This window comes from Myotis yumanensis, unplaced genomic scaffold, assembly GCF_028538775.1.
Source record: "Myotis yumanensis isolate MYYU_CA2020_CCGP unplaced genomic scaffold, mMyoYum1.0.hap1 SCAF_23, whole genome shotgun sequence".
Taxonomy (NCBI): Eukaryota; Metazoa; Chordata; class Mammalia; order Chiroptera; family Vespertilionidae; genus Myotis; species Myotis yumanensis.
Window position 1 is genome coordinate 10,049,848 of NW_027223774.1, and position 23,893 is coordinate 10,073,740.

The following is a 23,893-nucleotide window of genomic DNA, read 5'->3' on the forward strand; positions in this document are numbered from 1 at the left end:
GTGCCCACCGGCCACGGAGACGGCCGCGCGCAGCGTGGGAGTCCGCGCTGGCGGTGTGTCTGCGGCTCGGGGCGCCGTGGGGCGCGGTGTGACCCCGAGGCGGCGGCGGCCTGGCACGTGACGTGTGCGTCCTTGTCTGTGTTGTGTGTGTCCCGACGGGCCGAGTTCCAGTCCCCGTGCTGCCCCTTCCTGACTGTGCGCCGCGCGGCAGGGGACCGTGCCGGGCCTCAGTTTACCCATCTGTGCGATGGGCGCGGTAACGGTCCCACCTGTCTCAGAGGGCTGCCGTGAGGAATAAAAGGTAAACACTGTGCAAAGCGCAGAGAACAATGCCCGGCGCAGAGGAAAGGCTCCAAAGAATAAATATATAAAATAAACTGTGATTATGTATCTTTTGTGCGAGGGAAGTGCCCGTGGCCGTGTTGGCTGTGTCCTCTCCCCTGTGTGTGTCTTTGTGGTTTGCACCGTGGCGTGTGTTGTATGTGCCCCGGTGTGATGTGTGGCTTTTGTAACCTTGTATGAAATGGCATGGAATGTGTGTGTATTTGTGAAGTGTCCACCTGTGTGCGTCTCTGTACTCGATGTTTGTGCCTGTGCTGTGTTTCTGTATGTACATGTGTGTGTTATATGTGGTCACAGCCGTGTGTGATATATTTGTGTATTTTTGTACGTGGTTTGTATGGCTTTGTATGTCTGTGATTCTTTGGATGTGTTGTGTGTGTTTAACCATGTATGAGTTGTGCCTGTCCTCATGGTTGTGTGTCTGTGATGTGTGTCTGTGTGTTTGGGGGTGAGTGGAGTGTGGGTCTCTGTGAGAGATGTGTATCTTTTATGTGCTCGTGTCTCTATCTGTATCTGTGTTGTGTGTGTGTTCGTGAGTGTGATTTGCTTATCTCTCCATGTGTCAGCCGTGTATCCGTGCCTAGTTGGGCATGTGCTGTGGGTCTGTGTTAGTGTGTGTCATGTGTTTACATGTCTCTGGAAGTGATGCCTGCGTGTCACTGTGTGTGTGATGCGGTGCCTGTGGGTGTTCTTTGTTGCCCATTTGCCTGTGGAGCGCTCGTGTCTGTGAATGCGTGCCTCGGTATGTCACCGTGGAGCCCGCGTGGATCTTTGTCTGTGGCACACGCAGCTGTGTATGCTGAGCTCTCCTCCGTCTGGGGCCTGCGTGGGTCTTTGTGGATCTTGGCCGTTCCTGCGTGGCTGGGTGCCTCCGTGCCGAGGGCCAGCCTTCGGGGTCCCCAGTGCAGCCCCTGATCCCTGCGTCTTTGTGTGTGACGCGTTCGTGTCCCCGTCCGCCGATGGCTGCCCACCTTTGTATGTGATGTGCTTGTCTGTGAGGGTCTCTGCGACGTGTGTGTCAGCCGTGTGTGGGCTGCGTCTGCCTGCCTGACATCTGCAGCTTGGCGTGGGGCACACGTGTCCGTGCCGGTGACATGTCACAGTGCGGTCCAGGACGGGCACAGCGGGCCCTGCGCCCCCCACCCCAAGGGTCTGCTGGTCCCTGTCCGTCCCTCTCCCTCCCCTCCCTCCTGGCGGCCAATGCTACTGGGGAGCCAGTTGCCATGACGACGCTCCATCCTCCCTCCATCCTCCCTCCTCCCACCCTTCCTCTGACAGGCTCTCTGCTCCCCCAATCCTGGCTGCCCTCGGGGGCGGGGCCCTTATTCTCCCCCCTCCCATCCTACCCTCTCCCCCCACCCCAGCAACCCCGGCTCCCCAGCTCCTCTCCTCTGTCCTCCTCTCCATCCCTTCATCTGCCTGTCCCTTCAGAGAGGGGGAGGGGGGTACCTGAGCCAGTAAGCAGCCCCTCCCTCCCCCTGTCCTGCGTCTCTTGCCCCGCTCCTAGGCGGGGGGAGGCCAGGGTCGCGCGGGTCCCCATGGCTGGGGGCTGAGGGCCCGCCCCCCCTCCTCCCCAGCCGCCACCACCTCCACTTCCCTTCCATCACCGACAAGATGCCTGCCCCTGGAGCCTTCATCTTCCTCGCGGCCGTCTCCGCCTCCGGCTGCCTGGCGTCCCCGGCCCACCCCGGTGAGTCTGTCTGTCCGGCCATCCGGAGGCCCGGCGGCCCCCACCCCCACCCCAGCTGCCCGGGGGTCTGCCCGCGGGGCTCTGGCCCCATCACCTGTGTGCATGTCTCCCGGCAGCCGAGCCGGGGCCTGGGGAGCCGCGGGGACTGAGCCGCTGTCCGCAGGGCCTGTGGGAGGCAGGCCGGGGGCTGCGTGGGGAGGGGGTCCGTTTGGGCAACATGTGTCTGTACACGCATGTGTGTGTGCAGGTGTGTGCGGGGAGCCAGGGGAGGACGGGGCCTCCGGGAGAGCTGGGCCGGGGGAAGAAGGCTGTCTCGCAGGCAGACCCAGCACAGGCAGCTGCTCTAGCTTTGGGGAGACCCGGGGCTGGCCGGGTTCCCTTCGCAGGGGCTTGGGCTGGGGACGGAGGACATGGGTGCGCTCCAAGTGCCCCTAGAGGAGACGTGCCTCACCCCTGCTAACTAAGGGGACCAGCATGGGGCAAGCATCTTCACCCAGACTGCAGCTGGGGGCTCATCCTCTTCCCCAAACAGGGGGTCATGAGGCTGTCCGGGGGAGCAGATTGTCCATTCTGGGAGCCCCAGGCTCCACTATTCCTTCTCCTTTCCCCGGCCCTCACTGGAATTCTTCCCAAGTCTGGGGTGATGAGATGGAGGGGGGGTGGTGGTGGTGTCCCAGCTTGGAGGGAGAGGAGGGACCCCACCCCCAATCACCTGAGAAGGCTCCAAACTACAATCCCCACAATGCTCTGCACCATCCGGCTCCTTTGCCAAGAGGCCGCTGGTTGCAGTGCGTCATGGGAGTTGTAGTCAAGGCTGGCCCGGATGGGAGGGGCATGGAGTCGGGGGAACCAGGGGCTTGAAGTGGGGACGCCAGCCCAGCCCTGTGCGCCCACAGATGGATTCGCCCTGGGCCGGGCCCCTCTGGCTCCTCCCTACGCCGTGGTCCTCATTTCCTGCTCCGGTCTGCTGGCCTTCATCTTCCTCCTCCTCACCTGTCTGTGCTGCAAACGGGGCGATGTTGGCTTTAAGGTGAGGTGCACGAGAGGGTTCCAGGTGGGGAGGAAGACCCCAGCAAGGCCTTTCCCCCCAGCCCAGGGGGTGGGTGAGGGAGAGTGGCGGTCAGTCCGGGAGCACCTTTGGTCCTGAGGTGATGGCCAGATCCGGAGGCTTGGGATGGACTTTGGCCTGGGACTGAGGACAGTTATGAGAAAGATGGCCTGTCTCAGCCCTGTCTTCTCCCCTCCCCACCCCTCCCGGCTCCAGGAGTTTGAGAACCCCGAAGGGGAGGATTGCTCCGGGGAGTACACTCCCCCGGCCGAGGAGACCTCCTCCTCGCAGTCGCTGCCTGATGTCTACATCCTCCCGCTGGCCGAGGTCTCCCTGCCCATGCCTGCGCCGCAGCCTTCGCATTCAGGTACTGCCCCCGCCCCGAATAGGATCCCACGGTCTTTTATTTATTTTTATTAATATATTTTATTGATTTTTTACAGAGAGGAAGGGAGAGGGATAGAGAGTTAGAAACATCGATGAGAGAGAAACATCGATCAGCTGCCTCCTGCACAGCTTCTATTGGGGATGTGCCCGCAACCGAAGTATATGCCCTTGGCTGGAATCGAACCTGGGAATTTTCAGTCCCCAGGCCGATGCTCTATCCACTGAGCCAAACCGGTTAGGGCTCCCATGGTCTTGAGAGTCTTCTCCTGGAGGCCCCAGGCAGCCAAGGGGACAGGTGGAGGTGGGAGCCCCAGGATCTTGACCCTGGATGGGGTCAGAGATCATCCGGGTTGGAAGCAATTGCTTAATCCAAAACCAGACTTGGCAAAACCAGATTTGGGTTTTGGATTACGCAATCAGTGGTGGGGCAATCCGTGGTGAGGGCAGCCTAGATCGCCATCTCAGCGGCCGCCGATGGCAGGCTGCAGTCCCGCACAGGCTCTGGGGATGCCGACGGGAAGGACGGGTTGGATGCTGGAACCTGTGGGCAGCCAGTGAGGAGGCTGAGGTCCCCTCTTTGTTTTTTAATATATTTTTATTGATTTCAGAGAGGGAGGGAGAGGGAGAGAGGGGGGGGGGATCATTGATGGGTTGCTTCCTGCATGCCCCCTCCTGGGGACCGAGCCTGCAACCCAGGCATGTGCCCTTGACTGGAATCGAACCCGGGACCCTTCAGTCCACAGGCCGACGCTCTATCCACTGAGCCACACCAGCCGGGGCTGAGGTCCCATCATTGGAATGTTGGGGGCGGCCAGTGAAGAGAGGGGTTGGTGCCTGCTGTGACCCCCAGCCTCCGCGGAGTTGGGAGGTGTCATGGGCACCTGGGAGGGGAGAGAGTCTCAGGGGCCTCCCCCTTCTGCCCCCCTAGACATGACCACTCCCCTGGGCCTTAGCCGCCAGCACCTCAGCTACCTACAAGAGATTGGGAGCGGCTGGTTTGGGAAGGTGAGTGGGCCGGGGGGGTGGGAGGCAGGGGGTCCATACGGTCCGGGGCTGTACTCCTGTGTTGTGTCCATCCCCCCTGCTCCTACCACTTCTCATCTGCTCCCCGCCTGCTCCCTTGGCCCCCTCAGTCCACCCATCACCCTCACCTCTGTCCACCTCTCACCCACTCCCACCCACCCCCCCACCCCCCACATCTGTCCGCCAGCACCTCCCTCCTCACTCCATTGATCACTCCGCCTCGCCACCTGGCTCTCCACGCGTCCGTCTGTCCATCCTTCCATCCGTCCGTCCCCGCATCCATCGGACTCTGGGCTTGTGAGTCTGACCCGGCGCCTGGTGGGGGAGGAGGGTGGGATATGAGGGGAGGGCCTGGAAAGGGGGGGAAGTTGGGAGCCTGCGGTGGGCGGAGGGGGCTCCAAGGGAGGGGTCGGGGGAAACCACACACTCTGACTCCCGGGTCCCCCTGGGACCAGGTGATCCTGGGAGAGGTTTTCTCAGACTACACGCCAGCCCAGGTGGTGGTGAAGGAGCTCCGCGCCAGCGCCGGGCCGCTGGAGCAGCGCAAGTTCATCTCGGAAGCACAGCCCTACAGGTATGCTGGGCGTGGGCCCTGGGGCCCAGAGCTGCGGGGTGTGCGCCTCCTGGAGGTGACCTTTGGAAGTGGGCGGAGCATAGTGTGGGGTCAAAGCAGGGTTCGAATCCTGGATCTACCCCTTCCACGCTGTGCTGCTCGGTCAAGAGAGCTCCCCCCCGCCCCCCCCCCCCCCCCCCCCCAGCCTTGGGTTCTTTCTCTCTCGGGACGGAGCCAGGGATATGAGAGGCAGAATGAGGAGGGCAAAGGGAGGGCCCGGAAGCAGAGCTGGAGGCCTGCCCTGTCCACTCTGAACCTCAGTATCTTCCTCTGGAAAGTGAATCCAGGAAGCCCGAGGTTTCTCATGTAGAGGGCAGCGGGGGCTGGGGGGCGAGGGTACCCCGTGGTGAGCACTGGGTACATCTCAGGCCCCTGCTTCGTGGGTAAGGAAGCGTGGAATCAGAATCACAGCCCAGGGCCCTGAGCAGGCATTCGAAGTGGCCACCGAGGGGCTCCGTCCCCTCTGCCCACCCCCATGGACGAGGAGGTCTGAGCAGGCGGGATCCTGTCCCCTCCCTGCTGGTCTCCCCGCCACTCTAAGGGCTTTAGGTAAACACTCACTAGAAAGTGCCTTGTGCTGTAATAAGCTCCCTGTCATGGAAGGGCTGTGTATAGAGACCCCTTGTCAGACAGTTTAAACGTGGGGTTTACCCCGAAAGACCCGGGCCTTGGACGTTGTCACTCCCTCGCTCTAGAACCGCCGTGGCTCCCTATTGCCCACAGGACCAAGTCCCGCTCCTCTGCACAGCCTGACCCGGTGCCCTTCCTGCCACTGGAGCCCTCGCCCCAGCCACCCTCCTCACTCACCCTCCCACCTGTCAGCCTGTTTCTGCCTCAGGACCCTGGCTGGCCCTGGCTGTTCCCCCTGGGATATCACTCCTGGCTCACACCGCCAGCTCCGACCCTGCCCTCCTAGGTCCCAGCTCAGACAGGCCTGTGTGCACAGGTGCACACACACACGCACACATGCACACACACACACATCCAAGGCAGGCCCTGGGATCCCCCACACAGCAGCTCCTGTGTTTTCTTCATAACACATACCCAGTTTGTCGATTTCCATCTGCTTCGTTGCTTATTTGCCTGTCTCTGCTGGCAACCGCTAGCCGCGTAGGGCCATTCACATTGATGTCCAATCAACTCAAATTAAAAATTCACTCCCTCCGCTACACTCGCCACAGGCCAGGGCCCAGTGGTCACACAGGGCCAGTGGCTGCCGCGGAGACAGCCCGGATCTAGAGCGTGTCCACCATCACGGAACGCTCTGTTGGAGCGCGCAGGACTGCGCGGGCCGCTCGGGGTCCTCGTTGTCCCCTGGGCACCAGTGCCGCCGGCCCTCGGTAGACTGAGCGAGCCGGACCTGAGATCCAATCCCAGCTCAGCCGCCGCGCCCGCTGTGTGACCCTGGGCTAGTGGCTCTGCCTCTCTGAGCCTCCGTTTCCCCGGCCCCCACGGGGAACAGCGTCCTGCCTCTCAGGGTGGCGGGAGGATCTGATGTCAGGAGCGGCGGCCGGGGCTCCGATTGGTGGGTGTGCAGTGAGCCCAGCTTCCTTCTACGTCTGCCATCCAATCGCCGGCACGGGGCTCCAGCCGTTTTTCAAGCCCCAGCACAGACCCGGGTAGAAGCAGGAACGAGAGGTCTATTCTCCCAAGCAGAGCAGGTTGGAACACGGGCCGGGGATGGCCGGGCCCTGGGCCCTGGGCCCCGCAGTGCACGAGCGGCCCCTGCCTCCCCCGGGCACCAGAGGGCAAACGGCTAACCGAGCACCTACTCGCGCCAGGTCTGGGCTGCAGGCCTGGAACCTCCCCCAGGCCCCAGGCCGTGTGGCGAGGTCAACCTTTCACGTTTATTGAACACCTACTGGTCTGAGGCACTAGGGATGTGGATTCATGAACAAAAAGCCCCCAATCCTAGGAATTGGCTGCCTAGTGAAAGAAGGGGCAGCCCCGGTGTTGGGGGTCAGAGACGGCCAGGTGGGATCTAGGGAGCACGGAGAGCTGTGAGGTCAGGGACACACTGAAAGGGAGAGAGTGGAGGCCGGGAGGAGGCTGAGCAGGGAGGCCAGGGTGTGAGGAGGAGGCTTGGGCTGGGGCTGTGGGGAGAGGAGGGGATGGAGACCAGGAGGCTGGGGTGAGGAGGAAGGTGGGAGCAGGAGACACTGGGGGCTGGCCTAGGAGCTGGGGGGCAGTGGGCGGTCCTGCCAGGGAATGGGGAGGGTGTCTGTGTGGTGGCGGAGACCTGAGGTGAGGAAACTGAGATGGAAAAGGCTGAAGCAACAGTTTGGTTTTGCTGGGGGCTGGGCTGGGCTGCTCTCTGACCCAGCCCCCCCCCCCCCCCCCCGCCCCCAGGAGCCTGCAGCACCCCAACGTCCTGCAGTGCCTGGGCGTCTGCGTGGAGACCTTGCCTTTCCTGCTGATCATGGAGTTCTGTCAGCTGGTGAGGCTCTGCGGGGGGTGGGGGGGCCAGGGGAGCTGGACCGGGGGCTGGGGATGCCTAGGGTCCTAGGGCCATAACATCGTCATCATCACGGCGACACTTGTGTGTGACAAGCGCTGACAGCGGTCAGTCAGGTGGGCACTCCGCCCGCAGGTGGTGCACCGAGCCAGCAGCTAGGCTGCTCTGTTATTACCCCCCTGCCGCTCCGAGGGGCTGCCCACTGAGTGCAGGGGGCCCCCACCCTCGCGGGGATTGGCTGGAGGTGTGGCTGCTGGGAGGGGCGGTGCTGAGCCTCCCTGCCCTCCCTCCCAGGGGGACCTGAAGCGCTACCTCCGGGCCCAGCGGCCCCCAGAGGGCATGTCCCCTGAGCTGCCCCCGAGGGACCTGCGGACCCTGCAGCGGATGGGCCTGGAGATCGCCCGGGGGCTGGCGCACCTCCACTCCCACAACTATGTGCACAGGTGCCAGCGGGGGCCTCGGGGGCAGAGGGGGGGTCTGCTTAGGGGAAGGAGGTGAGGCTGGAGGGGCAAACACAAAGCAAGAAACCTGGAGGGTTCAGGGAGGGGAAGGGACAGGAGAGGAGAGAGAGGGATTAGGAGGGGGGCAGGGGTTACAGAAGGGGGGCAGGGGTCACAGGAGGGGGGCAGGGGTCACAAGAGGGGAGGGGCCAGGAGAGGGGAGGAGTCAAGAGGAGATGGAGGGGCCTTGGGGCCAAGGCGGAATCAGGGCTGGAAAAGGGGGTGGGGAGAGGCAGGGGTAGAGTCCAGGAAGTGGGCAGGATCTGGGCTGGGGGTGAGCTGCCCAGGCTGCCCCTTCCTCACCGGGCCCCCTCCCCGGGCACTCAGCGACCTGGCCCTGCGCAACTGCCTGCTGACCTCTGACCTCACCGTGCGCATCGGAGACTACGGGCTGGCCCACAGCAACTACAAGGTGGGGCTGCCTGCCCGGTGGGGGCTGAGGGCGGGGGGGCCGCCCCCACCCGCCCACCTGACCCTGCCCGGCCCCCCAGGAGGACTACTACCTGACCCCCGAGCGCCTGTGGATCCCCCTGCGCTGGGCGGCCCCGGAGCTGCTGGGCGAGCTGCATGGGACCTTCATGGTGGTGGACCAGAGCCGGGAGAGCAACATCTGGTAGGGCCGGGGCGCAGGCGGCCGGGCCGGGCAGGGCAGGGCAGGGCGGGAGGGCCACAGCCATCGCCCGGGGCCCCAGGTCGGTCAGGGTGGCGCTCTGACCGTTCGCTGCCCTCTGCTCCCTGCAGGTCCCTGGGGGTGACGCTGTGGGAGCTGTTCGAGTTTGGGGCGCAACCCTACCGCCACCTGTCCGACGAGGAGGTCCTTGCCTTCGTGGTCCGCCAGCAGCATGTCAAGCTGGCCCGGCCCAGGCTCAAGCTGCCCTACGGGGACTACTGGTGAGAGCCGCACCCCGGGACGGTCCCGGGACCCCCGCCTCCTCCACACACCACCCGCAGCCTCAGCTGCCGCCCCCAGAGCGGGGCGGGGACATCCCTAGGCCTCCGCCAGCACCTGCTGCAGGAGCAGGAGCGCCAGCGCTGGTGTCTGAGCCGGGGCCCCTCACCCTTAGAAGCCCCCGGCGGCGGCTGGCTTTTCTCTGACCCTGGAGCGCACAGCCAGACACGAAGGCCGCCTTAACCCTTGTGTCCTCACAGGGCCTTGCTGTCGCCTTCCTCTCGGCCCCTGTCCTCTCCCCCTGAGTGTCTGGCCCCCTCTCTCTGGGTCTCTGCCCGCCTTGCCCCCCCCCCCCCCCCCCCCCCCGCCCCGGGCTCTGCCCACGCCCGCCTCTCCTCTCCCCCAGGTACGACATCCTGCAGTCCTGCTGGCGGCCGCCTGCCCAGCGCCCCTCGGCCTCGGACCTGCAGCTGCAGCTCACCTACCTGCTCTCCGAGCGGCCCCCGCGGCCCCCGCCCCCCCCCACCCCCGCCCCGGGACGGTCCCTTCCCCTGGCCCTGGCCCGCCACCCACAGCGCGCCCCGCCCGGGGACCCTGTCCTCGCCGTTCCCCCTTCTGGACGGCTTCCCCGGGGCCGACCCCGACGACGTGCTCACGGTCACCGAGAGCAGCCGCGGCCTCAACCTCGAGTGCCTGTGGGAGAAGGCGCGGCGGGGGGCCGGCCGGGGTGGGGGGGCCCCAGCCTGGCAGCCGGCGTCCGCGCCCCCGGCCCCCCACGCCAACCCCTCCAACCCCTTCTACGAGGCGCTGTCCACGCCCAGCGTGCTGCCCGTCATCAGCGCCCGCAGCCCCTCTGTGAGCAGCGAGTATTACATCCGCCTGGAGGAGCATGGCTCCCCGCCCGAGCCCCTCTTCCCCAATGACTGGGACCCTCTGGACGCCGGCGTGCAGGCCCCCCAGGCCCCCCAGGCCCCGTCCGAGGTGCCCCAGCTGGTCTCCGAGACCTGGGCCTCCCCCCTCTTCCCGGCGCCCCGGCCCTTCCCGGCCCCGTCCTCGGCCTCGGGCAGCTTCCTCCTGAGCGGCTGGGACCCCGAGGGCCGGGGCGCGGGGGAGACCCTGGCGGGGGACCCTGCCGAGGTGCTGGGGGAGCGGGGGGCCGCCTGGGCCGAGGAGGAGGAGGAGGAAGAGGAGGAGGAGGGCAGCTCCCCGGGCGAGGACAGCAGCAGCCTCGGGGGTGGCCTCAGCCGCCGCGGCCACCTGCCCTGCCCGCTGTGCAGCCGGGAGGGGGCCTGCTCCTGCCTGCCCCTGGAGCGGGGCGAGGCCGTGGCCGGCTGGGGGGGCCACCCTGCCCTGGGCTGTCCCCACCCCCCAGAGGACGACTCGTCCCTGAGGGCCGAGCGGGGCTCCCTGGCCGACCTGCCCATGGCCCCCCCCTCCTCGGCCCCCCCCGAGTTTCTGGACCCCCTCATGGGGGCCGCGGCGCCTCAGTACCCCGGGCGGGGGCCGCCACCCGCTCCCCCCCCCCCCGCCGCCACCTCCCCGGGCCCCCGCGGACCCCGCCGTGTCCCCAGACCCCCCTTCGGCCGTGGCCAGTCCCGGCTCAGGCCTGTCGTCTCCGGGCCCCAAGCCGGGGGACAGCGGCTACGAGACCGAGACCCCTTTTTCCCCCGAGGGAGCCTTCCCAGGTGGGGGGGCGGCCGAGGAGGAAGGGGTCCCTCGGCCCCGGGCTCCCCCCGAGCCCCCCGACCCGGGAGCGCCCCGGCCGCCCCCAGACCCGGGTCCCCTCCCGCTGCCGGGGGCCCGGGAGAAGCCAACCTTCGTCGTTCAAGTGAGCACGGAGCAGCTGCTGATGTCGCTGCGGGAGGACGTGACGCGGAACGTCCTGGGGGAGAAGGCGACAGCCGCCCGGGACGCGGGGCCCCGGAGAGCAGGGAGAGGCCCCGGGAGCCAGGAGAGAGCCCCGGGCCCGAGCGGGGACCCCACAGCCCCGGGCAGCGGGAAGAAAACCTCAAGCCCGAACCAGGAGCCGAGCCTCCCCGTGAACGGGGTGACAGTGTTGGAGAACGGGGGGCAGGCAGCCCCAGGCATCCAGGAGAAGGCGGCAGAGAATGGGGGCCCGGAGTTCCCGGAGAGAGAAGAGACAGTGCTGGAGAATGGGGAGCTGACGCCCCCAAGGAGGGAGGAGACGGTGCTGGAGAATGGGGAGCTGAGGTCCCCGGAGAGAGAAGAGACAGTGTTGGTGAATGGGGGGCCGACACCCCCAAAGATGGAGGAGACGGTGTCAGAGAATGGGGGCCCGAGACTCCCCAGGAACACCGAGAGGCTGCCAGAGACTGGGCCCTGGAGAGCCCCAGGGCCCTGGGAGAAGAAGCCCGAGAGTGGGGGGCCAGCCCCCACGATAGGGGAGCCAGCCCCAGAGACGCTGCTGGCGAGAGCCCCCGCCCCCGGCACAGTGGCCTTGCCCCAGAACGGCGGGGAGACAGCCCCTGGCCCCCCTGGCCCAGCCCCCAGGAGCGTGGTGTTGGAACTGGGGACCAAGAGGAGAGCCCCCGAGATTGGGGGGGCATCGAGAGCCCCCGGGGCTGGGAGGCCGGACCTCGGGAGTGGGGGCCGAGCCCCAGCGGGCACGGGGACGGCCCCCGGCGGCGGCCCCGGAAGCGGCGCGGACGCAAAGGCAGGATGGGCAGACAGCACGAGGCCACAGCCGCCCCCACCGCTGCCGCCGCCGGAGGCTCAGCCGAGGAGGCCGGAGCCAGCGCCCCAGAAGGCCAGGCCGGAGGCGGGCCCCGAGGGAGAGGCCGGGGCGCCAGACAGCAGGGCCGGAGGAGACCCGGCACCCAGCGGAGACGGGGACCCCCCCAAGCCCGAGAGGAAGGGTCCCGAGATGCCACGGCTGTTCTTGGACTTGGGACCCCCTCAGGGGAACAGCGAGCAGATCAAAGGTGAGGAGGCCGCTGGGAGCATGGGCGCGAGGGGGGGGGGGGGGGGGCCGGGGGGCACCCGGGGGAGTCTCGGGCTCCTGGTAGCAGACGGGTCAGGCCGGGCAGTGACAAGTGCAGACACTGGAGCTGGGCCACCTGGGCTCAGAGCCCGAGCTCTGTGGCCTTGGGCAAAGGACCTTACTTCTCTGTGCCTCGGTTTCCCCATCTGCCAAAAAATGGGTGGCAAGGATGGCACCTCCCTGCTAGGGTTGTTGTATGAGTGACGCCCTTAAACACCTGCTTTTATTATTGCGATTCACAGACCAGGAGGCTCGAATTTAGATGCCCAGGGGTGCCAGCCAGTATTGAGGCCTGAATGAGGTCAGCGGGGGGAGGAGTAGGGGGAGTGGGAAGTACAGCCACTTCGCTCTGTTCAGGAATGCCCACTGGGAGGTGCCAAATCTGCTGCTTTCCCCTTTTAAACCAGAGTTCTTGGTTTCAAAGGTTGAAATCAATTCAAAGGAAGCTTACCTGAGGGATGGGCTGTGGACACATGATCTCTGCTGTCCACTTCGCAACAAGCTGAGGCATCTGTCCAGCGTGCCAGGCCCTGAGCTGCCCAAGGCTGGGCCGCAGGGGGTCTCAGGCCCGGCCCTGCCTCCAGGGTATCGGTGACCTGAAAGCTGTAGACAGGCCTCTTTCTGGAAGTTGCATTTGGAAAGGAACACAGGAAGCGTTGTGTCACAGAGGGGACGAGATAGGAGAAGATAAATGAAGAGTAAAGGTAAATTGAGTTAGAAAGGGAAGGCCCACCCAGGCAGAAGGAACAGCCTATGCAAAGGCTCAGAGGGGGAAGTCAAGCCTCTATCGAGACATAGGCCAAGGGACTGTGGTTCCACTGGAATCACCCACGGGCCCGATTTCCTTAAATCCCGGTAGGAAAGTTACGATGACCGGGCCCTGTTTTATTTTGACAAACTCACAGCCACACCTGAGTGAAGAAGGCTTACATCTGCGTCTACCAGAGGAGCCTGTGGCTCAGGAGGGAAAGGCTGGGAAGAGGTCTGGGCAGAGAATGTTCCTTCCTCAAAGCACAGTTGATTTTTAAAAAAAAATATTTTTATTGATTTCAGAGAGGAAGGGAGAGGTAGAGGGAGATAGAAACATTAATGATAAGAGAGAATCATTGATTGGCCGCCTCCTGCATGCCCCCTACTAGGGATGGAGCCCTCAACCTGGGCATGTGCCCTTGACTGGAACCGAACCCGGGACCCTTCAGTCCGCAGGGCTTGCGCTCTATCCACTGAGCCACACCAGCTAGGGCTCAAAGTGAAGTTTATTAGAATACTGCCACTTCCTAGAGGTTGTTGTAGGGAGTTTGCAACCAACTGTGCCAGGAAAGACCCAGGGCAGCTTAAACATGTCAGGAGATGAGCAGCTAAGATGCCTCTGAGATTTGGGGTGGGGGTAGGGGGTTGAGGGTTGATGTTGCTGCATGAGAAGAGGCTAGAAATAGCCTGCTTTATATATATATATATATTTTTTTTTATTGATTTTTTACAGAGAGGAAGGGAGAGGGATAGAGAGTTAGAAACATTGATGAGAGAGAAACACCGATCAGCTGCCTCCTGCACACTCCCTACTGGGGATATGCCCGAAACCAAGGTACATGCCCTTGACTGGAATCGAACCTGGGACCCTTCAGTCCACAGGCCAACGCTCTATCCACTGAGCCAAATCGGTTAGGGCTGCTTTTTTTTTTTTTTAAACCAGTGAACTCCTACACATCCTTCAAGACCCCATTCAAATTTCACCCGCCCTGGGAAGTCTTCCTGACTTCTAAAGGCTGTTACCCTGTCCTTCCTCTGGGTATCCATAGCTCTCTATATACAGCACCCCCCCCCCCCCATCCTATCACCCTGAGATGGGTAGTCAGAGAAAGCCTCAATATGGAGGTGACTTTTGAGCCGACATGAAGAAAATGAGTCAGGGTGGCATCAGGTGTAGGGCACTGCGATGGGCCCTAAGTTGTCAAGATCAGGGAATAACACCAAAGGCCAGGGACGCTGGAGTAGAGTGAATGAGGGAGGAGGTGACCTGGGCCATATCCATCTTCTTTCTGCCCCTGGCTCACCTTCCTCTGATCCCCACCATCGCCCCCCACAGGGCCTGGCACACAGTTCACTTACGCACAAATGAATGAGCAGCCCCTGCCATTTACCCGTGAGGAAACAGCGGCTCAGAGAGGTGGATCTGCTTGCCCAGGGTCACACAGCGAATGGGCAGGTTTGGGATTCGAAGGCAGGTTCCCTTCTCCCGGCACCTGGTGCCCTTCGCTCCCAGCAGGATGAGATCTGGGAGCCTAAGGGCAGGGAAAGGGCCTAGCGATGGTTAGACATGCCAATTTTGTCTGGTGATTGAGGGCCAGAGAGGGAAAGTACCGTGATCAACATCACATAGCGGGGATTAATGTATCCATCAGCTCCACAAACACTGGCTGAGTACTTCTGTGTGCTTGGGGCTTGGGGCTTGGGGATGCAGCCGGAACGAGGGGGACTCGGTCTCTGTTCTGTGGAAAGGCCAACACTAATCGCATCACCTGCCTTTGAAGTATAGTTATATCCTGAGGTGATCGCTCGGAAGGAGAGGTGCTTGATGCTGGGGGGTGCAGAGCTGGGGGTCTGGCCCGAGGACCACCTGGGCGGGGGGGGGGGGGGGGGGGCTCTGAAGGCTTTGGACGCCCCGATCTAGCTGGAGGATGACCAGGACTTGAGTTAAAAAAGGACGTTCCAGACAGAAGCAGCAGCCCAGGCACAGGCTCAGAGGTGGGAGGAATAGGGAGGTGGCCCTGGGGGATGGAAGTCAAGCCAGAATGAGGTAGGAACGGGGCCTGGAGAGAGAGGTGGGCAGGGCCTGGTGGGTCGGGGAGAAGGTGGCACGGGGGGCAGGGGCAGGCCTCTCGCCCTGCGTGGAGGAAGACCCCCGTGCAGCCGCGGGGCTCACCAGGAGGGAAACCGAGGCCCCGGCTGTGGTCCGAGATGACCCGAGGACACAGCCAGGCGGGAGGCAGGTCTCGGTTTCCCAGGACGAGGGCTGACCCAGTCTCTCCTCTCGCAGCCAAGCTCTCCCGGCTCTCTCTGGCGCTGCCGCCGCTCACGCTTACGCCGTTCCCGGGGCCGGGCCCGCGGCGGCCCCCGTGGCAGGACGCGGACGGCGGGGCGGCTGGCGGGGAGGCCGGCGGGGCGGGGGCGCCGGGGCCGGCGGAGGAGGACGGGGAGGACGAGGACGAGGAGGAGGAGGAGGACGAGGCGGCGGGCGCGGCGGCGGGCCCGCGGGGCCCCGGGAGGTCCCGGGCAGCCCCGGTGCCGGTCGTGGTGAGCAACTCCGACGGGGACGCGGCCCGCCCGTTGCGGGGGCTGCTCAAGTCGCCGCGCGGGGCCGACGAGTCCGAGGACAGCGAGCTGGAGAGGAAGCGCAAGATGGTCTCCTTCCACGGGGACGTGACCGTCTACCTCTTCGACCAGGTGCGCGGCCGGGGCGGGGCGCAGGTGGGGGGCGGGGCCTGCAAGACAGGGGCGGGGGCGGGGCTGCAGGGTAGGGGCGGGGCACAGGGGCGGGGGCGTGGCCTGCAGGGTAGGGGCGGGGCCTGGGGACGGACTGGCGCGGGGATTGGGGTGAGATTGGAGGATGAGATGAAGCGTTGAGTGTGAAGGCGGAGCCTGGGAATGGGGCGGGGCCAGGAGGATGGGCGGGGCCCGGAGCGTGGGTGGGTCCTGGGGAGAGAGAGAGGGAGAGAGAGGATCTGGAAAGGACACAGGTTTCCCACTTTAAATTCACCCCTTTGCAAACTGATTTTGCTTTGCAAAAGGGTGACTTGGAAGTGGAATACCTGCATCTGGGAGAGACCAGGGAGAAAGTGTTGAGAGGGGCGCAGGGGCCAGGGCTATGGGGGCGGAGCCTCGTGCGTTTGGGGCGGGGCTTGCGCACCAGCCCAGGGGTGGAGGCTAAGGGGCTGGCTCGGGATGGATCTTAGCCGCGAGGGGCGAATCCTGGAGAGACTGCGGGTTGGAAGGTTTAGAGTGGGTTCAGGGGTGGGCTGAGCTAATGAGCGGGGGCGGGGCCTAGAGAAACGGGTGCGGGTTGTGTCTCCAGAGGCGGGTAGTGTTGTGGAGACACCGGGAGGGCGTGGTGGTGCCTATGCGCTGGGGCGGGACCTAACTGAGCCGGAGGCGGGGCGAGCCGGGCTGAGGTCCTGAGCGGAGGGGCCCGAAACAAAAGGATGCGGCTTGGCGGGCGGGGCCCAGGGCCCAGGGGAGGGTCAGGGGGTGCGCTAGATGGGGTGGGGGTTTGGAGGACCACAGCCACAGGTAGTCCTGGGGCCCGAATTGGGACTTTGCAGCCGAGATCTCAGAGGTAGGTAGGTAGGGGCTCGGGAGACGGGGCGGGGTGCACGGAGGTAGCATGGGTTCGGGGGCCCCTGGAGGCAGCGCGCGGAGCAAGGAGGATATTCCTGCGGGGGGCTGTCTGGGTGAGTGGGGCGGGGCTCCGCCGTCGGGGGCGCGGCCTCGGGAGGGGGTGCGGTTAAGGCTGTCCTGCGGCTTCGAAGGCAGATTAGAGAAATGAGAGGGTGCGGGCATCCCCAGAGCGTTTAATATAAACTGAGAAATGTTCGCGGGGCTTGTTGCTTGCTGGGGTGCAGTGGTGGGACGTCACGGTTCGTCTCCTCTTGCCCCCCCTCCTCTGTCTCCATAGGAGACGCCAACCAACGAGCTGAGCGTCCAGGGCCCCCCCCGAGGGGGACACGGACCCGTCTACGCCGCCAGCGCCCCCGACGCCTCCCCACCCCGCCACCCCCGCCGATGGGTTTCCCAGCAACGACAGCGGCTTTGGTGAGGGGCGGGGCCTGAGAGGGGGCGGGGCCTGAGAGGAGCGGGGGCATTGCGAAGGGGCGGGGTCTGAGAGGGGGCGGGGCCTGAGAGGGCGGGGCTGAAGGTGAACGGGCTCCAGGGGCGTCTGAAGGTCTGACCTCGTCCTCTGCTCTCCCCCTGCACCCCTTCCGCCAGGAGGCAGTTTCGAGTGGGCGGAGGATTTCCCCCTCCTCCCCCCGCCAGGGCCCCCCCTGTGCTTCTCCCGCTTCTCCGTCTCGCCTGCGCTGGAGACCCCGGGGCCCCCCACCCGGGCCCCCGACGCCAGGCCCGCAGGTAACGTGCTTCAGATCCCACCCGGTTACCGGGCTCTCTCTGTCCCCATCGGTCTCCCTCCGCAGTCCTGTCCTCGCGTCTGCCCCCTCCCGACCCCCCCTCAGTCTCCTTCCCCTCTGTCAACGCTGCTCATCGCCGAGACCCCCCCCAAACTCTGGAACCCGTTCGCACCAGGCGGTGTCCATGAGACAGGCCTCCCCGAGCCTCGGTTTCCCCTTCTGCCAGGATCTCCTCCGAGTCTTTCCCATCGTCGCCCCATCTCTGGGTGGGGCTCCTGCCTGGCCCTTCCAGGCTCCTCAGCCCCCCTCCCTTCAGACCAGGAGAGGGGCCCCAGTGCCCACAGCTGGGTGGTATGAGCCTGAGCAGACAGAACCTGGCCAGGATCCCACAGCAGTAACAATGGTTGCACTAATAATAATAATAATAATAATAATAATAATAGCAAGCGCTGGCAGCGACCCTACCCTGTGGTTGCCGCACCTCGGCCCATTTAATCCTCGCTGTGATCCCGCCGGGTGGATTCTGGTCTCATCCCAGAGAAAACCCAGGCAGGAGGGGAGTGGGGAGCCGGGGTACAGACCCCAGCTGCCTGGCCCGCTCCCGTGGTCAGTGTTTGTCAAGCCCCATTCTGTGGCGTTTCGCGTAGAAGAGGGGCACGTCACCCGGGTTTTTGATGTCCTCACCGAGAGGAGGGCACAGCCCTGGCTCAGGGCGGGCCTGGGACTAGAGAGGGATGAGACCCAGGCGCTCTGCTGCCTCCTGCTGCCGACACCGAGAACTGCCCTGGGTGCCAGGCCTGCCCTGGGCCAGGCAGGTGCAGGCAGGCAGAGCTGCGAAGGTAGGAGGGATCACTGGGTGGGTTCCATTCCTGCTTCCCCAAGTCCTGCCTGCACCCCATGAGTTGGCCCTGCTAAGTGAGGTAAAGCGAGCTGCTTTCCCTCCCGGGCCTCGGTCTCCTCATCTGTGGAATGGGGGCGATGACACGCTCCGTTGTTGAGAGGGTTTACCTGGCGTACTCCTCCCCGTGCACGGAGCACGGAGCCGGGGCCCAGAGCGGTGAGCGGTCTCCAGCTGGTAGCTGTTTCTGTGCTTAAACGGTAGACGTTTATTGAGCATGGGCCGTGTGCAGGTGCGGTGCTGGGCACCGGGATTCCCAGCTGAGCCAGGTCGATGAGCCCGCCCCGCCCCCTGACGCTGACCCCACAGTCATCCGAGAAAGCAGGTGACAACAGGAAAGGGCTTTGTCTCCCCGGTGAACGGTGGACGTGCCCCTTAACCAGGGATTTGAGGGTTGATGGTCGCTAACTAGGTGAGGAGGAAGGGGACAGCGAGCTAGCAGGCTGAACAGCTTGCGCAAAGGGCCTGAGGCAGGAGCAAGCTTGGCCAGCTTAAGGAACAGAAGGGAAGCGGTGTGGGGGGGGGGGGGGGTGACTAAGAGAGTGGGGCAGATGGAGGGGAGGGGAAGGCGACAGGGGGCGGGGCAGACCATGTAGGGCTTGGGGATGGGCTGAGGGGTGGGGCCTTAGTCCTGGGGAGTTAGGGAGCCATGGGAGGGCCGAGATCAGGATGGGCCAACTCAGCCCCGGGTGTAGGAGGACCCCCCTGGGGCCACATGGCTGGGAAGGAGGCCGGGTCACCGTCCAGGAGGGAGACGCGAGTGCACCTGGAGTCAAGGGCAGAGGGAGGGGGCCGAGGGCTGACTTCACTTGGCTGCATTGTCAGCTTTCACCCCAAATGTCACTCCCTCCCAGAGGCCTTCTCTGAGGCCCCCGTGAGGACGGGGTGGGTTCCAGGGCGTGGGGATGGCGGCCAAGTGGTGAGTCAGGCCTTGGGCTGCCGGGCCAGCAATGAAGATGACTTTACCTTTAATCACCGGGAGCGAGAGGGAGGGCGGATTGTCTGAAACCCCAAGTGCCTTCCTCAGGCGGCAGCTGGTCCCCTGCCCCTGGGCTGGGAGGCTGGGGAGCCTGGCAGGGACCCAGGACCGGGCGTGGGGGCCCAGGCAGGGCCCCCTGACTCCGCCAACCCCTGTGCTCACATGACGTTGCCCACTCAACAAATGCCCCCTGGATGCTGAGGGACGCCTCGTATCCCAGAGTCTCCCCACTCCTTTGAAACGGACACAAGGGTCGTGCTCCCCGCTTAAGGAGAAGGAAGCTGAGGCACAGGGATGGGGAGCGAGGGCAGCAACTTGACCGAGACCACGCAGGGAAGAGGTGGGGTGGAGAGTGAGGGCGCCGGTGAGTGGCCCCCGGCGAGGTCCTCCACCCCAAAGGCCTTGTTCCTCTGGCGTGTGGAATGGGGCGGGACCGTCCCTTCCGTTTGGAGAGGAGGGGTCCGGGGAAGGCAGGTGGGAGGGCGCCCTGTGGCAGGCCCGGTGCGGGACGCAGGGATGCAGCAGGGACCACGGACCGGACCTCCCTGAGCGTACGTTCTAGAGGGGCAAGCAGACAGGAAGCTCTGAGATTCTGGGATTCTGACTGGGATGATCCCAGAGGAGGAAGAGAAAAGTAGCCATAGCACAATGCCATGGTGTGTGTGGGGGGGGGAACCGGTTGACTGAAAATGGCCAGGGGAGGCCTCTGGGGAGGTGGCGTCCAGCAGCGGCCTGAGTTCATGGAGGGCTAAGGAGGGGGGTTCTGTGCAGTGGGAACCACACGTGCAAAGGCCCTGGGGTAGGACTGAGCTTGGAGCCTAGAAGGCGCAGCGAGGAGGCTGCTGGCTGCAGCAGAGTGAGCGAGGGGAGGGGCCAGGTGAGGACAGGAAGGGGCCCGGCAGATGGGGGGTGGGGGGGCGCCTGGGAGCCACAGTAAGGGATTTGCTCTCCCTCCGAATGAGCCCGCCCGCCCAGTAATCCTGTTTCTCTGTCCACTCCCTTTGTCGTCAGGCCCTGTGGAGAACTGACCCCCCAAAGACCCGAACCCCCTGTGCCCCCAGAAGAGGGGTTGAGAATAGAATCTTCTGTGGACGACGGAGCCACTGCCACCACCTCAGACACCGCCTCTGGGGAGGCCCCTGAGGCTGGGCCCTCCCCCTCCCCAACCATGTGCCAAACGGGAGGCCCTGGCCCCCTGCCCCTCAGCCCCCCGGACGGCTCCCCTGATCCCCCCGACCCCCTCGGTGCCAAATGAGGCAGGAAGCCCCTCCCCCTCCCCGGAGAGCCACCTTCTTGGAACTGAACTGGACTTTTTCGGGCCCGGAGCCCCTGGGCACAGCGGAGGCCCCTCCTCACCCTCTCCCGCCTCAGACGGGGCCGCAGGCTTCGGGGGACCTGGACCCCCCATCTCACGATTCCCCTTCCCCGCCCCAGCCTGGCCCCTGGAGGGGCTTCTGGTTCAAACCTTCGCGTGGCATTTTCACATTATTTAAAAAAGACAAAAACAACTTTTTGGAGGAATGCGGGGCCTCTGTGTGTTTCGGGGGGCCAAGGGGGGAGGATGCGGGGGGCAGGTGCCACCCAGGAGCCGTCGCCATCCTCACCACCCAGGCGGACAGACGGGAACATCAAGGCTCAGGAGGGCCGAGACGCCTGGCTCCGCTCCCTGCATCCCCGCTCCGAGGTCAGCGTCACTGCCCGGCTGCAGCCTTGGCTCACCAGCGGCCGCGAGGCACTGGTAAAGGCTAGGGATGGTCACAGGTGGGGGCCAGAGCTGTTGCCACAAGGCGGCCGGTGGCGGGGGCCAGAAGCTGTCCCGGGGCCAGGCCTGGTGCGAGGGGTGCCCAGGAGGGACCTGCCAGCAACCTACGCTGACCAGCCACATCCCACACGCCTCAGCATGGCCCTGCCTCAGTTTACCCGTTTCTGCCTGTGACCTCCCCGGCATTCTGGCCTCTGGCCTTCCCCTAACTGCATCTCTCCATGGGCATCTCTCCCTTCGGTTCTGTCCCTCTCAGCTCCGCGTCTCACCGGCCCCCCGTTCTGGTCACCACCTGCCCTGGAATCTTCCCATCTCTCCATTTGTGTCTGTCCCTCGGCCTCTTTTCTCATCTAATTCTATTACTTTTTCTTTGAGTTCGCTGTCTCTACTTTTTTTTATATATTTTTTTTTATTGATTTCAGAGAGGAAGGGAGAGAGAGAGAGAAACATCAATGATGAGAATCATTGATCGGCTGCCTCCTGCAAGACCCACAGGTGGGGATCAAACCCGCAACCCGGGCATGTGCCCTTGACTGGAATGGAACCTGGGACCCTTCAGTCCATGGGCCGACGCTCTGTCCGCTGAGCCAAACCGGCCAGGGCCACTGTGTCTACTTCTGTTCCCTCGGCCGTGTCTCCCGATGGCCTTCCTGTCTCCACTCTGCCTTTCTGCCTTGTCTTTGTCTCGTTGTTTTGCTCCTTGGTTCCTCCTGACTCTGGGCTGACTGTGCTTCCATCTCTCTCTGACGGGGTCTGTATTTTTTTAGCTCTCTTCTCCTGGTTTCAGCCTGTTCCCCATCACCTTGGTACCGGATTCGTTTGCATATTTGAGGGATATAGTTTGGATACGAGAGGAGGGAGGGGGCCAGGAGAAGGTACTGAGCGAGGATGCTGTGGACTCTGAGGGCATGAGGGTCACGTTTGAGTCTGGGGGATGGAGGAAGGGGGAGAGAGGACGTAGTGGGTGCCTCTTCCCACTGCTGCCACCAGTAGACCTGGTGGTGGTGGAACTGACCTTGGGAACATGCCTGCCGGGGCAGGGGGCTGCCTGGACCACGCCAGGCGTGCGGTGAGGGCCCGGGCTCCTGGGCCTGGGGGAGGAGGGGTGCATCGGTTCGCTAGGCCTCCTTTAACAAAACACCACCAGTTGGGAGGCTTAAATCACAGACATTGATTGACTTGGTGCTGGAGGCTAGACGTCCAGGATCACAGTGCCAGCAGGCCCGGTGCTCCTGAGGCTGAGGGGAGGGCCCGTCCCCTGCTTCTCTCCCAGCTTCTGGTGTCTTGCTGGCAGTCTCTGGGGTTCCTTGGAGGAGGCATCGCTCCGACCCCTGCCTTTATTTTTCCCCAGCATTCTCCCTGTGTGTGTCTGTGTTCAAAATATCCCTTGGTAGAAGGAAGGACATCAGTCATATTGGATTAGGGCCCATGTGAGTGACTTCATCTTCACTAATTTTATCTGCAATGATGCTATTTCCAAATAAGGTCACATTCCGAGATCTTGGGGGCTAGGACTTCAACATATGGATTTTGGAGGGTCACCTGTAACAAGGGGGTTGGGAGTTTGGGGTCCTGGGAGAGGAGGGAATTGGAAGCTAGAATTCTTAGTCCTTGGAGAGATTGGGCGGGGGGGCCATTGAAGGGCAAGTTTGAGATGACTAGAGTCTCACTTGAATGATCCACCGACAATCCAGCTTAATTTGGCTAAAACAGAACCACTGATTTCCCACCACCACATTAAAAAAATCCCTCTTTGATCATCTCACTCAATGGCAATGCCGTTCACCAGATACTCAAGCCAGAATCCCAGCTGACCCTGCCCTCAGCAAGTCCTACTGGCTCCTCTTCCGAAAGGACTCACAGGGGCCACTGTCCCGCCTCTGCAGCCACACCCTTCCCCTGGCTGACTGCACAGCCTGCTAGCCTCCCTCCCGCCCGCCCGCCAGCCGCTCACGTCCAAACTACTCTGTAGCAGCCCCGGGCCCTGCCTACAGCCTCCACCCAAATGCACCACATCACCCCTTGGATGGCCTCCACCTACTGAGAACACATTCCAAGTACTGGCACCGAATGATGAGGCCCATGCATCCCCTTCATTTCCATTCTCTCTCTCTCTCTCTCTCTCTCTCTCTCTCTCTGTCTCTCGTCGTTGTTGTTAATCCTTACCCAAGGATATTTTTCACATTGATCTTCAGAGAGTGAAAGGTAGGGGGTGGGAGACAGAGAGAAACATTGATGTGAGAGACACATCGATTGGTATGCCCCAACCCCAGCGGGTGGGGGGAGGGGGGAGGGGGAGATTGAGCCAGCAACCGAGGGAAGTGCCTTTGACCTGAATTGAACCTGCCACCCTTCCGTCTTCAGGTTGATGCTCTAACCCCTGAGAAACCGGCTAAGGCCGCCCCCTTCATTTTGTCACCCTCCCCCACCCTCACCACCAAACAGGCAGACTGGTCTGCTGTCAGTTACTCCAACACACCACGCACATTCTGTTCCCTTTGCCTGGGATGCTCTTCCAGGGCCTCTCCACTGAGCCAGCTGCTTCCCCGCTAGTTGGCACTAAGGACCCACGGATTCATTCCATGGAGGAGCGCAGGATCCGGTGAGAGAGTGTCGAGACCCTTCATTTACCCAAGGTTCCCATTTACCAGAACCTTCTTGGGTGGATGACTCCATTTCCACGGAATCTTGGGGAGGAGTCAGAAAATCCATTTCCCCTCAGCCCCTGGGGGCTGAAGCAGTCAGGGCCTCTTTTCCCAACCTGGTGGGGCACCAGGCTACGGTAAATCTGACAGCGTTGTCTTGAGAAACTACAACTCCCAGGAGACCTCGGGAATGACTCTCCCGGCAGTGGGGCGCCCAGAGCAGCACAGCCTGCCAGGAGTTGTGGTCCGGCTCTCGCAGGAGAGGGTGACTGCTATTGCACTTAGGAGCCCTGCCCAAGGGAGAGGGTCTCCACCCCACCCCACCCCACCCCACCAGGAGCAATCTCTTAGGGGTTCAACGTCCGGGGGATGCAGGGTGCGGGAGGAACTGCATTCCGCGGGGCAGTGTCAGTCCAGGGACCTGCCAGAGTTGTGGTTCTTGGAGACTCCTCAGCTGCACATCTGGGCACAGGAGCGCGACACGGGGTCTCCCAATTTGCCAAACCACCTCTTTCCCCCAAGGGGACACCATGCGTGCCCC

The 23,893-nt window shown here is 63.7% G+C and overlaps 1 protein-coding gene across 1 annotated transcript; it reads left to right on the top strand.

The window, feature by feature from the left end:
- The first annotated feature begins 286 nt into the window (after positions 1-286).
- On the top strand, positions 287-20,070 carry LMTK3 (lemur tyrosine kinase 3). Its single transcript, XM_070402046.1, is given in 19 exon segments — positions 287-301; positions 1,920-2,032; positions 2,929-3,062; positions 3,297-3,447; positions 4,396-4,472; positions 4,946-5,064; positions 7,453-7,540; positions 7,853-8,001; positions 8,386-8,470; positions 8,550-8,671; positions 8,800-8,949; positions 9,354-9,462; positions 9,464-10,462; positions 10,464-11,889; positions 14,986-15,392; positions 16,621-16,650; positions 16,652-16,757; positions 16,932-17,069; positions 19,957-20,070. Coding segments are annotated over 18 exon segments (4,383 nt in total). The 5' UTR covers positions 287-301; positions 1,920-1,956; the 3' UTR covers positions 19,974-20,070.
- The last annotated feature ends 3,823 nt before the right edge of the window (positions 20,071-23,893 follow it).